A 14,298-nucleotide genomic window follows, 5' to 3' on the forward strand; every position below is an offset into this window, starting at 1 on the left:
CAAGCACTGCACTTTGTTCAGTTAAAATCAGTAATGAGAAATATTTTAAGACAGAATGCAGTAAGACTTTTCTGACTTGTTGAATAAGTCAGAGGTTACTAATATAGGAATCTATGCAGTGCCTGTCATGTTCTTTTATAAACATGTACATTTTGAAAAATGTAATGAAATGTCTTATTCTGTCTCTGTTATCTGTCATAAAGTGTGATCTGTGATTGGGAGCATGCATTTGTGCCTGTGTGTGTGGTAAGTATCTAGAAATTGAGTATGTTTAAAAGCACTCATCTTTCATTAAAGCATCCTACATCTAATCATGTCTATGCTACCCACTATAGTTCTTGTTTTTCAGAATCAAATGACCCTGCGTTAGATTGGATCACTCATAATGAGGGTTGAAGTGGATCCTTTCCTAACCGTCTAATCCTGATGTCTATGTTAAGTTTTTCTAAAATTAGACCTACGTGTGTCCATCAACCAGAATGTGGGTGAAAACAGGTACACAGGCCTAATTTTTCTCAACCAACTCCTCTCTTATCTCCTCTCCTCCTGTACTGATCACTTCACCTACTGCTGTTTACTGATTGCTCTGATTTTATTCTTCTTTCAGCGCCTTTTTATGCACTGCACACAGCTTGGGACCGCCTTCAGATCTGCCGTTTAGCTCAGTGCTTCGTGATGGCAGCACTGCAACTGCAAGCCTATCACCAATTTGACTCAGGCTCCTTCTGCCACAGTACTGCCAGTGGTGCAGTCACTTGTACTTATGTATTCCAGTGGGAGGGGGGCAATCAGACCTAAGAATTCCCTCACATCCCTGATTTGATATGGTTTGACTCCCAACCTGGGTCCTGGATAGTTTGGTGAGTTCACTGGTTATACACACCTACTAAACCTGCTCATTAACTGAAGTGTTTCTGAGCAAGGAAATGATCAAACTGCTGCACTAAGGGCTGGTTTGGACACACCTGCTACTATTAGGCTACACACAGAATGAGAAATGCAGATATACTTACTGTTGTGCACTTAGATGGACAGGCTGATTGATTCACTGATGGATTCCAGAAAAGTGTTTGGACATTTGTGCATATTAAAAAATGAATAGTATTAAGAAAACAATGTCAAACCATGTGGCATTTATTTTAACAGACCATTCAAAAAGTATTCCCTTAAAATGCGACTGGTGTGTACATGCTTGCATCCAGAGTGTCTTTTATTAGTTCATGGTCCCATCAATGAACATGCTCTCACTGACACCAGTGTAATAAAAACAACCTTAGACTTCGACACCTCTGTGTTTTACAGGAGCCTTACAATCTCAGAAAAAAGGTATGACACTGTTACTGGGGCAGGACCCCTCTTGTCGCTGTGGTGGTACCCTCAGGGGTGCATCCCGGTACCTTTAGTTAGGGAACATAATTGTACCAGAATCCATTGAAATTATATTTTCGTTGCCCTGTCTCATCTACAGGTTTTTTATTTTAATGTTCTGATTTAAAACATTTGGTTATGAAAAGGTACAAATATCTACTTTTCCACTAGGAAAAACTCATGGAAGGTACACCACTGGACCTTAAAACCACTGTTGTACCTTTGAGGGTACACTTAAATTTTTTGTATCTTGATGAATTAATTATGTACCTGCATAGTACGTTCATTTTTAATAGTGTAGCGCAGTCTGGTAACAATTCTTATCCAGGCTTTCTCCACACAAAGAGCCAACAATAAGTTTGGTGTTGTAATGAAAGTGTTTTTCTCTGAAACAATCAAACATCATTTTATTTAACATTTTATAAAGCAACCTACAAACGTTAACCAAAATTTCTACAAGTGGTATGTCATGGTTGGCTCCTCCCAGTCCTGTCCATGTGCTCATGTTTTGGTTTTGTAACTCCGCCCCTGATTGTATTCACCTGTCCCTCATTGTTACGTGTATTTAAGCCCTGTGTTTGCCCTTTGCGTTGGGCAGTCTTTGTACCTTTGTATCGTGTCTTTGTACCTGGTCTTCGTTTGTGTTGATTCTTGAGATGTCTTACCCTAAGTCTGTACGTGTCGGCTCTCTGACCCTGGAATGTTCTGACTACGACCCTGGATTTGCCCCTAATAAATCTCGCTTATCTCAGCGTGTGCGTCCGCCTCCTCGTTACATGGTAAAAGTGTCTGAATACTTTTTGTGGCTACTCTAGAAAAATAAACAGCTTGATCAAATAATTACTGAATCAATCAGGAGCTAGCTTAAAGCTGATATAGGAAATTAACTTTGGAAAATAAATAAATAGAAAAATAAAAGTTCATCAATTATTTTATTTAATGGTATTTTTTTAACTTTACCCACAAGAACTTGTGTTTTCTAATGAGCATTTTTTCAACACATTCATTAACAGAAAATTACCCACCCCCCCATGCAGAGTTTATTGCTGTAATTTGACATTGTGAGTGATATGTATAGTTTAAAAAAGGAAAATGGAGAACGTCATGTTGAATATACAACCCTATGCTTTGTGCAGGAGGGGCGGAGACACTACTGGCCAATACTAGCGCATGAGGCAGGGCTTGTTCTTCTCTGAGTGCGTGGCGGACTGCATCGGTAGAGCAGTGGTTGAGACAAGCAGCAGCATGAGATCCATCAGCGTGTGGATACTAACATCCTTCACCACAGTGAGTACTGACACTGAAATCCTTCCGCTGCCCTTTTACTTTGTCCTGCATGCTGTTATTCGTTTTTTGCAAGTTATAAACACAGTTGGGGAGTATCTAGTTTAATTTACTCAGTTACAGAGACTTATAATTAGAAGTATAATTTTGATGTTTTTGTACTTTCTAAACATCTTTATCATTTTATCACTGTTAGAACTCTTTTACTAATGAATATGCTAGTGGGGAAATACATCTACTTCTGTTCCACATATCCTTCTTCATTTGTTCAGTATAAATACTGCTTTGCTGTTACCCAGACCTCTGTCACTTTGGAGTTGTATCATTTTTATCAGTTTTAGACTATAAACATGCATTCCAAATAGCACCTAACAAACATCAGATTTTATCCAGCTAGTTCACGTCTGTACGTCTTGTAGATATAAAGTCAGAGACGATAGCTCATCTGTTGCTGTACAGTTTCTGTTGGTCATCCTCTGAGGGCATCCCAAACATTGAAGAACAGGGTAAAGGGGGTAGTGGTTGGTGTAGTGTAGTGGGTAACACCTCTGCCTTCTACACTATAGACTGGGGTTCAATCCCCATCTGGATAAACACCCTACACTATACCAATAAGAGTCCTTGGGCAAGACTCCTAACACTACCTTCACCTTCCTGTGTAAAAATGATCAAATTGTAAGTTGCTCTGTATAAGAGTGTCTGCCAAATGACATAATTGTAATGAATTGGCTGATCAGTGTGTACGGTGCAAAAGTCTTAGACAGCTAAGAAAATTGTTTAAACTGTTTCCTTCACCAGTAAGTGCATTTTTGCCAGTACACATACTATACAACATTAGAATAGATGCAAATAAACATTTTTATTATATTATATATATTATATTATAATTGTAATAAGTTTTCAATGTCTTCAACGCAGTTAGAAGATCATAGATTCCTGCACTCCTGAATGAATTTATGTGAATTTGTTCAATTCCACCAGCAGCACACCTGACTTAATCTTCTATTGCATGAATTATTACTTAAATGAGATAAAATTGTTTGAACATGTTTTTGTTATTTAAATAAATATTGGGAATATTTGAAAAATCTATATTTATTTTTTTTAAGTGGGGCGTTTGGTAAATTGTTGCCATATGGAAACAATGCACAATCATGCCATAGCACTATAAAATCTAATTTCTCTCAAAAAACATCTTTTTATATAAAAAACATACAACCCTATATTCACAAATATTGTAAAATAATACATTTTCAACTGGTATTTGGAATGTATGGTAATAAAACCTAAAATAAGAATTCCTGGTCATGTAGTGTCATAAAGTATTTGTCCTTTCAAAGTAAAAGATTAAGGATTGACTAGCCAGATTAGGTATTAGATGATTACTGTAAATACTGGATTTCCTCAATGAGAAGCTTGGAAATGGATAAGCTAACACTTTCCCACACATATAGTCACAATATTGTGTTTGTTTATTATTTGAATTTATTCAGATATTAGTGTTTTTGAACAATTGCTCACTACCCAGATAAATATCTTTCTTTATCATTCTCTCTGAATACTTTTGCACAGTACTATACATAGAATTTTGATGAAATTATGATTATATTATCAACCGATCTATGCGCATTAGAAAAGCAAAATAAGTCTGCTTAAGACTAATTGAAATGTCTAATTACCACACACTAAAGACACTGTGTGTTAGTATCCAAGCATACCCAACTGGGACAAGCCAATTTGTGGTCTAGCCTGCTAATTAATATCCACTGCATGCATTCATTTGAAGTGGGCAAAGGGTTGCTGAACTAATTGTTTAAACTCAAGCATGGGCATGCCAGCATCTTTTTTTTTTTTTTTTTTTTTGCCTGAGTGAGCTGCCACGCGGTTACTCTATTTTCACCTCCATCTTCTCTGCGTGGTTTTCACTTTCCATTAAGATAATGATAAATAACAACGTGAAAGCTTTATTTCGAATTAATTGGATTAGTTGGATGCATTAGTTGGTCTGGTCAATAAGGTGTGATGAAAAATGACCATGGAGTATGTGGTGGCCCTGGCTCATAAGGCTAGGGAACATTCTTAGACAAGCAGTCCTAAAGACAAAGTAACAGTAACAGCCTGTTCAATTCTAAGCCATACAGAGGTTGGGGATGGTCATGTGTTCAAAAAACCACAAAAACATAATAAGTGGGTCTCAGCAGTGAAAAAAAACATCCAAGAAATATATAAGATGTTGGCCTTTCAAGTTATCATAGCTATTAACAGATTATGTGTGTAAAATTGCATAAATAACAACAGAAAGATGTCCAGGGGCCCAGTGCCACAGGTCCCTCTGTTCTACAGGCTCCAATGTGAGTTCCCCACCTGCAATGCTAGTAGTCACTGTATGCCACTGACTTTATCTGATTAACTATCTGTCTGTCTATCTGTCTAATATGTATACTGTAATTGACACAGTTTTTGTTCTTTTGTCTCTGAAATTGACACAATGACAATGAAGTTAAAGAACGGCAGCTTTAAATTGAGCATATTTACTTTCATATTGGATTAACTATGTGAAGATGACAGCCCTTCTACACAGTTTCAGGGGACAATAAGGAATGGGGCAAATTAACATTATCAGCTAAAAATGTCACATTTTGTGCTTGACGGATCTTTTGTGATTGTTGACTGCCTGAACGTTCTGATCTCAGACCTCAGATGGTGAGTATCTTCCCTGGTGATACTCTGCCAGGCATGTAATGAAGCTATTTTCAGTCCCTATCTTTTTCAGGAGCCTTATTACCTTCAGTTCTCTCTTCAGTAAGTGAAATGTTGGGGTTCAGGCTGGGTGGTTGACTTGGCCAGTCAAGAACATTTCACATTTTGGCCCTCAAAACCTGTTACTTTAGCAGTATCTTTGGGATGATTCTTGTACTGAACGTTGTCCGCTGAGTTTTGAGGCACTTGATTGGTTCTGAACAATTGCTGCTTGTCCCTTCAGAATTCATTCTGCTGTTGCTGCTGCTGCTGGTTGTCACATTGTCAATAAAGACAAGTGATCTAGTTCCACTGGCAGAAACAGATGCCTGTGGCACAGTTTTTCACAGATGAGATGGTGATAGTTGCTCGTTTTCTCCACATTTTCATCACTCTGGTGCAGGTTCATCTCAACTCATCTCTCCTACAGACTTTTAATGGTATTTTTTAGCAACGTGGCGTTTCTGCCCATGTAGTTTGTATCTACTTATAAGGTCATCCTGGTCATTTTTTTTCTGTCTTTGACACATTTGTGCTTCCATCCTGCTCTGTTTCTGAGTCTGTTCCTTTAGTACTGGAGTGTTTGAGTGGTCCTCTTCCCTATGCAAACAGCTGTTTTTGATAGATATGACCGTAATATTAAGGAGTGTGTGTCCAGTGCATTTTGCTTTTGTTTTCTTTTTGTTTTAGTGGCATAGCCAGAATTTCATTTCAGAGGGTGCTGGTTACATATTGAGGGGTCAGGTAGCAGACATTAAGGCCCAGAATCGTTGCCGTAGTAAGAATAATGAACGCCAACTAGTCAATTTCATTATAGCCAAGTCATTAAAACAATTGCCACCAATTACATTAATCTGAGGGGAAAAAACATTTTTTGAAGATTAAACATAACACATATTTGCATACCTCACATTAACTAGCTAATGTTAGCTACTATAACAACTAACTGGATACCACAGTGGGTAAAAGCTAATTAACCAAAGTCCTACCTTTTATAGCAGTAAGCCTCGATGTCTAAGTGTGGGTGATGATAGCGCTGTTCATGCTGCTTTTTTACAGTATTGAACTTTTTTTTTTAATCTGGTCAACTATTACTGCTCATCTAAAATTTTACAGCTTTTAGCTGTTTTGTTAACTTTTGTTAGCATGAACTATTGATGTAGTGACTCATAGCTAGCTAAGATCCAGCTGGCCAATTACTTTTAGTTGCTTTAAATGGTCAGTCTGCAACATTGTATATCATTTTATTGAACATGTTTAGCTTTCTGAGTGTTAAATTGACACTAATGAGCATATAAAAACAGAAATGCAGATACATCTGTGTATCTTAACAAAGTAACAATAAAGCCTGTATCTGTTAGACAGGAATTTTCTAGCCTGGGTGTGTAATCAAATGCTAAGAAATGTATTGCATTTTAAGTAGAGCTTGAGAGAGGGTAATAAAGTTCTGGCCCAGTTTCAGAATATATAACCATCCCTGGGGTAGTGATCATGGCTCGTCTGTTACTTTCTGTCTCCTTAACAGCAAAATGAGTTAGCCTGACAATGTAATCTACCTTATGATGACACCGTGGAGCTTAAAATGATTGCCTCTGTCTACATCTCACACGCATAAACCAGATACATCTGTCCTCAATTACATCATATGTCATATTACCCAGTTTAAACTATTGACCTCTGCAAAGAACTGTTTGGAATGTTAATGTACCAAGCTGTCAGCATAATAAAATGCAGGTGGTACATCACAAAAGCTTCTAGGGCCTAATCATCCATGCCTATTACCTACTGTATGAAGTGCAGTGCATCCAAATGACAAGATGTAACAAAAGGTTCAAAAAGAATGTAGCCTGTAGGAAGCTATAAATTATGAAGAATTTACCAGTCAAAATAGCCCATAAAAACAAGTTATTCATTTTCCAGGAGATATTTCCAAGGAAGTTAGATATAAGAGAATCCACTTGAGTGAAAGTCCAACTAAGTTGTGTCCGAAATTGACCCGGACCGGCCCATCATCACCCAAAGTGCAGAATAAAAGCTGATAGGATAACACTGGTTAAATTACAATGTAGTGGCAATTGTAGTGTTATTAGATCACTGACAAATAAAATAATAAAATAATTATCAGGACTTTTTTATTTTTAACAGATGTTTATTGAGACATCTTAGAAATATACGTTGGTAGATACGATAAGAGAATGTCACAACATAAAAAAAGATTAGCAGGATTTTTTCTGGTCACAGATTTTTTTCTATACATTTGTCTTATAGTTTCTGCCCACTGTTCTATAGAAGGAGGTTCAATCTTATATCAATTTCATGCTTTTTTTGCTGGCTATCAGAAATATCCCTGTTAAATGTTTTATCCATAACGTAGTTATTCATTTCCAAAGTAAACACCTTTACATTCTTTGGGAACTGAATAGCCCAGATCATATACATTTTAACCACATCATATACATTTTCTCCAAAATGTTCCAAAAGATGTGTATATGATTGGCCTCCTTACTCCTACTCATCCTTCAGCATGGTGGTTGTTTCAGTTTTTTTTTTACTGCTAATTTCAGGTGTTATGAAATAGTAAGTCAAATTTTTCCATCTGATTTCTTTCCATATCCTTGAATTAGTGACCATGTGTTGTGTTGTGCATGTTTAATCCCAAAGCTGTATTTCTGTACATAGAACATGTAGATGATTCTATAATGAATGAGGTATGTAGCACTTATAACATCTTCTAACGCCTCATATTTAAAGAATGCTGATAAAATTTTGAGACAGATGGCTTAGTGAGAAATTACTGTAAATAGATAATTACATCATGTTAGTTATAATTTAGCAAAATGATTACCATTAAAAGGTGAATAAGGCATCTAAAAATATCTTTTGATGTCCAGATTATAATATTTTGATGTACATTGTAGTTGTTGTCAAATAAATGAACAAAATGTGTAATGTGTAAAGTAATTATTATGAACATTTAAAGAGTATGTTCTTTTAGTCATTTTTTTTCTTGTAAATTGTTCCCCACTTTGTCTAAAGCTCAAATTACAGGCCTCAGAAACTGCCTGGAAATTTTCATTCCCTGAACATCCATTTGTGGTTGTCTTATTAGGGTTGGCCCTATGAACATATTGCTTTGGCAACCGTACAGAAACTGTTCAATGATATAAAGAATGAGAAATGATGACCTTACACACCATCTGTGAAATGAACCCACAGTGACCCTCTTTCAGGATAGGGATCAGTTAATGGAGCTCTCTCCCCTCATGTAAAAGGAAGTTGAATATCTCCTAAGCTGCAGGTGTGAGCGGACCAGGTGGCTGCATATTGCGCAGATGCATCTCTAAGTTCACCGAAAACCATGAACGTGACTTACTTTATCCAATTTCTCTGCTCTATTTTTCTCTCTGTATCACTGGTTTGCTTGTTCTCCCTCTCTTTTCTCGCTCTCATTTTGCCCCCCTACCCCCCATCCCGTCTTTCAATTCTCCCCCCCATTAGAGCTGAGTGCTGTGATTAGAGAGGTGAGAGGGGGGGAAATAATATCTTTTGTGGGGCTGGTTCACATTTTCAGACAGCTCCGTCTTTTCATCTTCCGTGTTTGAGCATTTTGTTGCATTTCAGCAGCTTGTTCTCACTGGACAGGAGACTTTCAATCTCCCGCTGATGAGAAAGAGATGCAAAAAAACACCCTGGTGCATGCTCAGAAACGTTTTGCAGAATAATGAAAAATGGTCTCCGTGGCATGTTTCATAGAAATGGGTCAAAGAATCAAGAGTTAAGGGAAAGCATTATGCTTTGAGGATACAATTATAAGGAAATGTTCAATACATGAAATAGCAAAGAACTGTGATGAAATCATTTCAGACTAAAACGTTTCAGACATTTTAGTTTCCCACATTTTCTTATAGCTCAATCTTTTTGTAAGTTTTCTGCACCATTATGTTCTTTGTGGAGGTTTGAGTCAAGCCTATAATGAGAGGCCTCTGCTGAAATGTTTGGATGTTGTGTTTATTAATGATATCTTGTTTCTAAAATCTTTTTTAAAAGTTGCCATTCCAGACAGTACATTTCATAGCAATTCTAATACATGTAAAGTTGTGTTTTTAATACAGTAAAAAAAGGAAAAAATGTGATATTAAAGGGGAAATCCAGTTATTTTTTTCACGATGTCTGTGTAATTGATTAAAGATGTAAACAAAGTCATTCAGAGTGGTCTGATGTGGAATACTCTGTTCTAGAGAACCTATAAAGTCAGAATTGTTCACAATGGTATTGATAGTAACCACATGCCTAAAGAGGTCAATGCCTGTAAAAGCTATATCACAGAAAGCTATTACATAAAAAGGTTCTGAATACATAGCCAGTGCTAGAGATACTGTTTTGCCATAGTTTTGAGATAAATCTATGGCCTAAAAAGCAACTTGTATCTATTCATTACAGAGAAGGCAAAAGAAAACTTTTTTCCCAGATATACCATTGTTTTACCACTGTCAGTCTTACCTATAAATATATATTACATACAAAACACAGGAAACACGTGCAGGCTTTGGTGGTTTTGGATAGTAAATAAAATGACTATATTTGTGTTGTAGACATCGTGACCTGGTTCATTATCACTGTAAAGAAATCAGCAGTGTTGGTAGGTTTCTTGAGATCTACCACCCTGCAGAGCTCAGGTGACTCTAATATTCAGATGCATCAGGTGTGTAAGATTAGAATTGGTGCTTAATTCTGCAGAGTGGCAGATCACCAGGACACCCCTGCCAATAAGTGTCAAAGGTCTGTAGCTACTTATGTAAAGCTACTTTGGTGAGTGAAGTGACAGCTTTAACAGCTATGGTATATTTTCATGGTTATTACTATATCAGATGTCAGTATGTTACTAAAGGTGTTGGTCTTCTTGTACTCTTATGCCATTTAGTTATTTATTTTGACTTAAAAATGTAACATTAATCCTTCTTGCACATCAATAACATTGCAATAATTACATACTGGGTTTAGCATGCTGTCTCTGTTTTATGGGCCTCCTAGCCATTGAAAAGGGTTTGTAAAGTTCTGTTTTGATTACTACATGATTTTATAATAACTGCACCAAGATGTTAATGCAGTCTTGCATTGTTTGTTTGAGAGGTTGAAGTGTATTTGTGCCAAAGGCCGTCACTCGTTAGCCATTTTCCCCTCAAACATTTCTAAATCCAATTAACAGAAATCGCCAGCTAAGTGGGTCAGTCGCCTGCACTAATCAACGGAGTCAAATGAAAATGATGGCAGAAGACAGTAGCGATGAGTGCATATGTGCCCTGTGAGACTGTTGTATAGTTCAGAAAGGATTTTCTAGGCAGATGATGCCAATTGGAAAACCAATTACAAGTCACCCAAAAAACTCAGCCCACTTTCATTTTTCTTGAAATGGCATTACAGAAACTTGGTACAAAATTATATTATTAACTTAGTGGTACATTAGCAAAGCACCTGAGTAATAATTAAGTGGGTTATAGATAGAACCCACAAACACATATTGTAACTGCTGGATGTGGAAAAATATGATCAGTTCTGTCAGAAAGTGAGGCTTTGTTTCACATTGCATCACACGAAAGTGCATAAAACTGCACAAACATTTTAAATTGACTTCATGGAAAACAATAATAGACAAAAAAAGCAGGACATGGGCCCTTTAATCATAACCGCCTCAAGAGATAATAGATTGTCATTAAAATGCTGTCAGAAAGATGTGGTTTAGACTCCACTTGATTAGATCCATGCAGAAACTTTTTCATTGTGGAACCACAAGCAAGGGCAAGCAAGCGTCGTATTTGCTGCATAAGGTTTTATCACTTTGTTGATGGAACAGATCCGTGCACTCCAGCAGACTAAATGAGTTGAGTAATAAAAAAATAGGAGTGGCTGCTACAGTAATGCAAAAGTTCTCTCTGCCAGCAGCAGAAGGCCTAGCTAAATGCTGCATATTTTCAGTATGACTCCTAGATGAACCAGTCGTATAACTTTCTTTTTTCTCTCTGTGCTCTTGTCTAACGTCATCTAATTGACCGTTTATCATCTGCCGTCTAAGCAATGTTCCAACTCTAGTGTTAAAAAGAATGTTAATGACAAATAACAAAAGAGCTGTCCATTTCAAACCAAGGCAGTAACAATTCCAGTAAAGCCACACAGAATTAAAACTGTTTATATTGCTCTTTGTGTCTGCCCTGCGATGAATTGACGACCTGTCCAGGATGTATGCTGCCTGTCGCCCAATGACCGCTGGGATAGGTTCCGGCTCCCCCTGTGATCCAGAAGGATAAGCGGATTAGAAAATGTGTGTCTGTGTGTAAATGCTCCTTTATTTTATTAAATGTTTCTGTCTGCCTATTGAAATTTCTAAAGTCTGTGTGAATGAAATTCAGACGTTTGTTTCTAAACATGTTATACCTGTTAGAAAATACTTGTTGAAAATGTGAAAAAACTTGTTTTTTTCAGATGAAGCACTGCTAGGGGCTCCATTTCAGTCCAAGAGATTTTTTGCTGCCAGACTTAGCGAGCTAACAGATGTGCTAATGTTAGTACGAAGCTGAAATTGGCTTCTTATTCGCCAGCTTCTTGACAATGTTCCAGCTCCCCTTTAAATGGTGCAGCAAATACATTCTGTCGAATATGAAGCTGAAGTCCGGAGAGAGGTTGCACCTTTCCTGTGACTGGGTGTTGTTTCTGTGCCTTCAGTGGACAGCATTTCAGAGCAGAGAACACTGCTTATTTTTTCATGATTTTGAAAAAAATTTTATATACTTGGCAATTTTTTTTTTATCATTCCAATTTGGCTTGGTGGTTAAAAACACTTTTCTTTTACAGATGTTTTGCATTGATTTTGACATTCTGCAGACTGCTGGATCCACTAAATATACTGATGGAACCAAATATAGTGGAATCTGATTGGTTCAAACCTGCATAGTATATATGATGTGTTAATTGGTACTGGTGAAGAAGCGTTCTGCCTTGTCCAAGGTTTTTAATTTTCATTCTGTTTAATGTGGTTTGACTTGAAGTGATCTGACTCATATTTAAATTAGGGTTCCCTCTCTAGAAGGAAGTGTCTTATGTCAGATTGACCATGCAGTGGGCTATCATCTAACAATCTTGCACTTAAGAGCGAGCAATTGCTCCTCTGAGAGGTCAACCGACAGAAGTTGTGACACACCTCACTAAATGGATGTCTTACATTTACACTTAGGACATGATGTAAAGGCCTGACCAAAATGCTTGAAATTTGTTTCTGAAACACTATTGGAGCAGGATTCATTTTACCTGTGAAGCTCCTATTATTTCATTTGTGGGATTTGACTGGCATATTAATAATAGATCCCAAAATTTCCACAGTAAGACTAGACATGAGTCAATGTAACGAGATTGTATGTAACACAACACTCAATAACAATAACAACACAGTGCACAGCTGTATGTATTAGCAGGTATTGTTTTGTATATAAGTCATTCCACAATTATTATTATTATTATTATTATTAAAATTATTAGTATCAGACTGTATAAAATAAATACACTGCAGAGTCATACTGGATCACTTTATAAGTATTAGTGTCAGGCTGTGAAAACGTCATTCACTACAGACTCATGCCTGATTAAAAACACAGATTATTTAAACTACAGTCCCTAATTCACCTCCAGTATGAGAGTAAATTGCGAAGAAAAGTTTCTTACTCTAGAAATTCCATATTAAGAAGTAAAGAAAATCCCATCTATGTGTAGGTGCAAACTTTTGACTGGCACTCTACCTTAAAGCTCTTGGCAGCAGACGTGTTTCAGACTTCGAGCTCTTGCATAAGAAAACATTAACGCACACACACCACACCAACAAACCTGTCCATCTAAACTGAAATCCATCTCCATTTCGTGCTTCCCATAATCTGCGTTCATAAAAAGTACAGTAAAAACCCTTGGGTAATTACACCAGCTCTTTGCCAGTGTGTTATCACAGAGGGTTTCTCATCCCTGGAGCTTTAGTGAAAGTGCAGCAGGTTTGTTACAGGAGAGGAAGTTGACCTCGTTTTTCAGCAGCACAAAACACCTTTTACTTGTTCTTCCTTTTCCTTTCATACCAGCTGTGTAGGAAGGATAGTGCATCTGCTGTGCTACTCACATACAGAAGGATGAATCACACGCACATTGATCAGGATGTTCTGTAAGAGTCCCTAATCTTTTTCACTTTTGGGGAGCAAAATCATTTATGAGCAATAACACAATTTAGCAGAATCTGGGTAATTTGAGTGGAGAGTGGATCTCCATGACTGTGTGGATAACTTGTTATTTTACATTCTTTTAAGACAGACTTTTGTGTCTTATAATGTCACTGAGTGTGTTTACATGCACTTAATAGTCTGATAACTGCAGAAAATCAGATTTTGTCAGTAATCTGATCAATGCGTTTACATGCACTTTAGTAATCAGATTGGGAAATGGGAAATTTCCCATTTCCAGAATGGGAAAACTGCAGGTCTACTTGAGTGCAGACTGAGAAATCCATAAGAAATCTGAGTACGAGTTTACATGCACTGATGAATCTGATTATTGAGCTCAAATACAGATCTCTTCATTGGAATTCCTAACCGGATTTCTAACCCTTGTCTGAGAAATTGATGTATGCTGTTTACATGACCGTTTGAATAATCAGGTAACTACAAAAATCTGATTGTGATGGGATTATTGAATGTATGTAAATGCAGTTACTGCTGTAACAAGTTGTGTATCACTGAAGAGGTAATTTTCAATTGGTGCATTCTTCATGAAACATTCTTACAATGTAAAGAGTAGCTGGTATTTTCCAGTGGTGTAAAAAAACAGAGGTTTTGATATGACAGCGATGATGAAAGATGAGAATCAGTTGACATTTGTTCCAAG

At 37.1% G+C, this 14,298-nt stretch overlaps 1 protein-coding gene across 1 annotated transcript in view; it reads left to right on the forward strand.

Annotated features, from left to right (window-relative positions):
- The first annotated feature begins 2,605 nt into the window (after positions 1-2,605).
- The window catches only part of ghrhrl (growth hormone releasing hormone receptor, like), a 47,169-nt gene continuing 35,476 nt past the window's right edge, over positions 2,606-14,298 (forward strand). Inside the window, exon 1 of the mRNA XM_017711488.2 lies at positions 2,606-2,655. Coding sequence (XP_017566977.1) covers positions 2,614-2,655 — 42 coding nt within the window. The 5' untranslated portion in view covers positions 2,606-2,613. The remainder of the gene's footprint in view (positions 2,656-14,298) is intronic.

The sequence above is a fragment of the Pygocentrus nattereri genome, chromosome 9 (assembly GCF_015220715.1).
Source record: "Pygocentrus nattereri isolate fPygNat1 chromosome 9, fPygNat1.pri, whole genome shotgun sequence".
Classification (NCBI taxonomy): domain Eukaryota; kingdom Metazoa; phylum Chordata; class Actinopteri; order Characiformes; family Serrasalmidae; genus Pygocentrus; species Pygocentrus nattereri.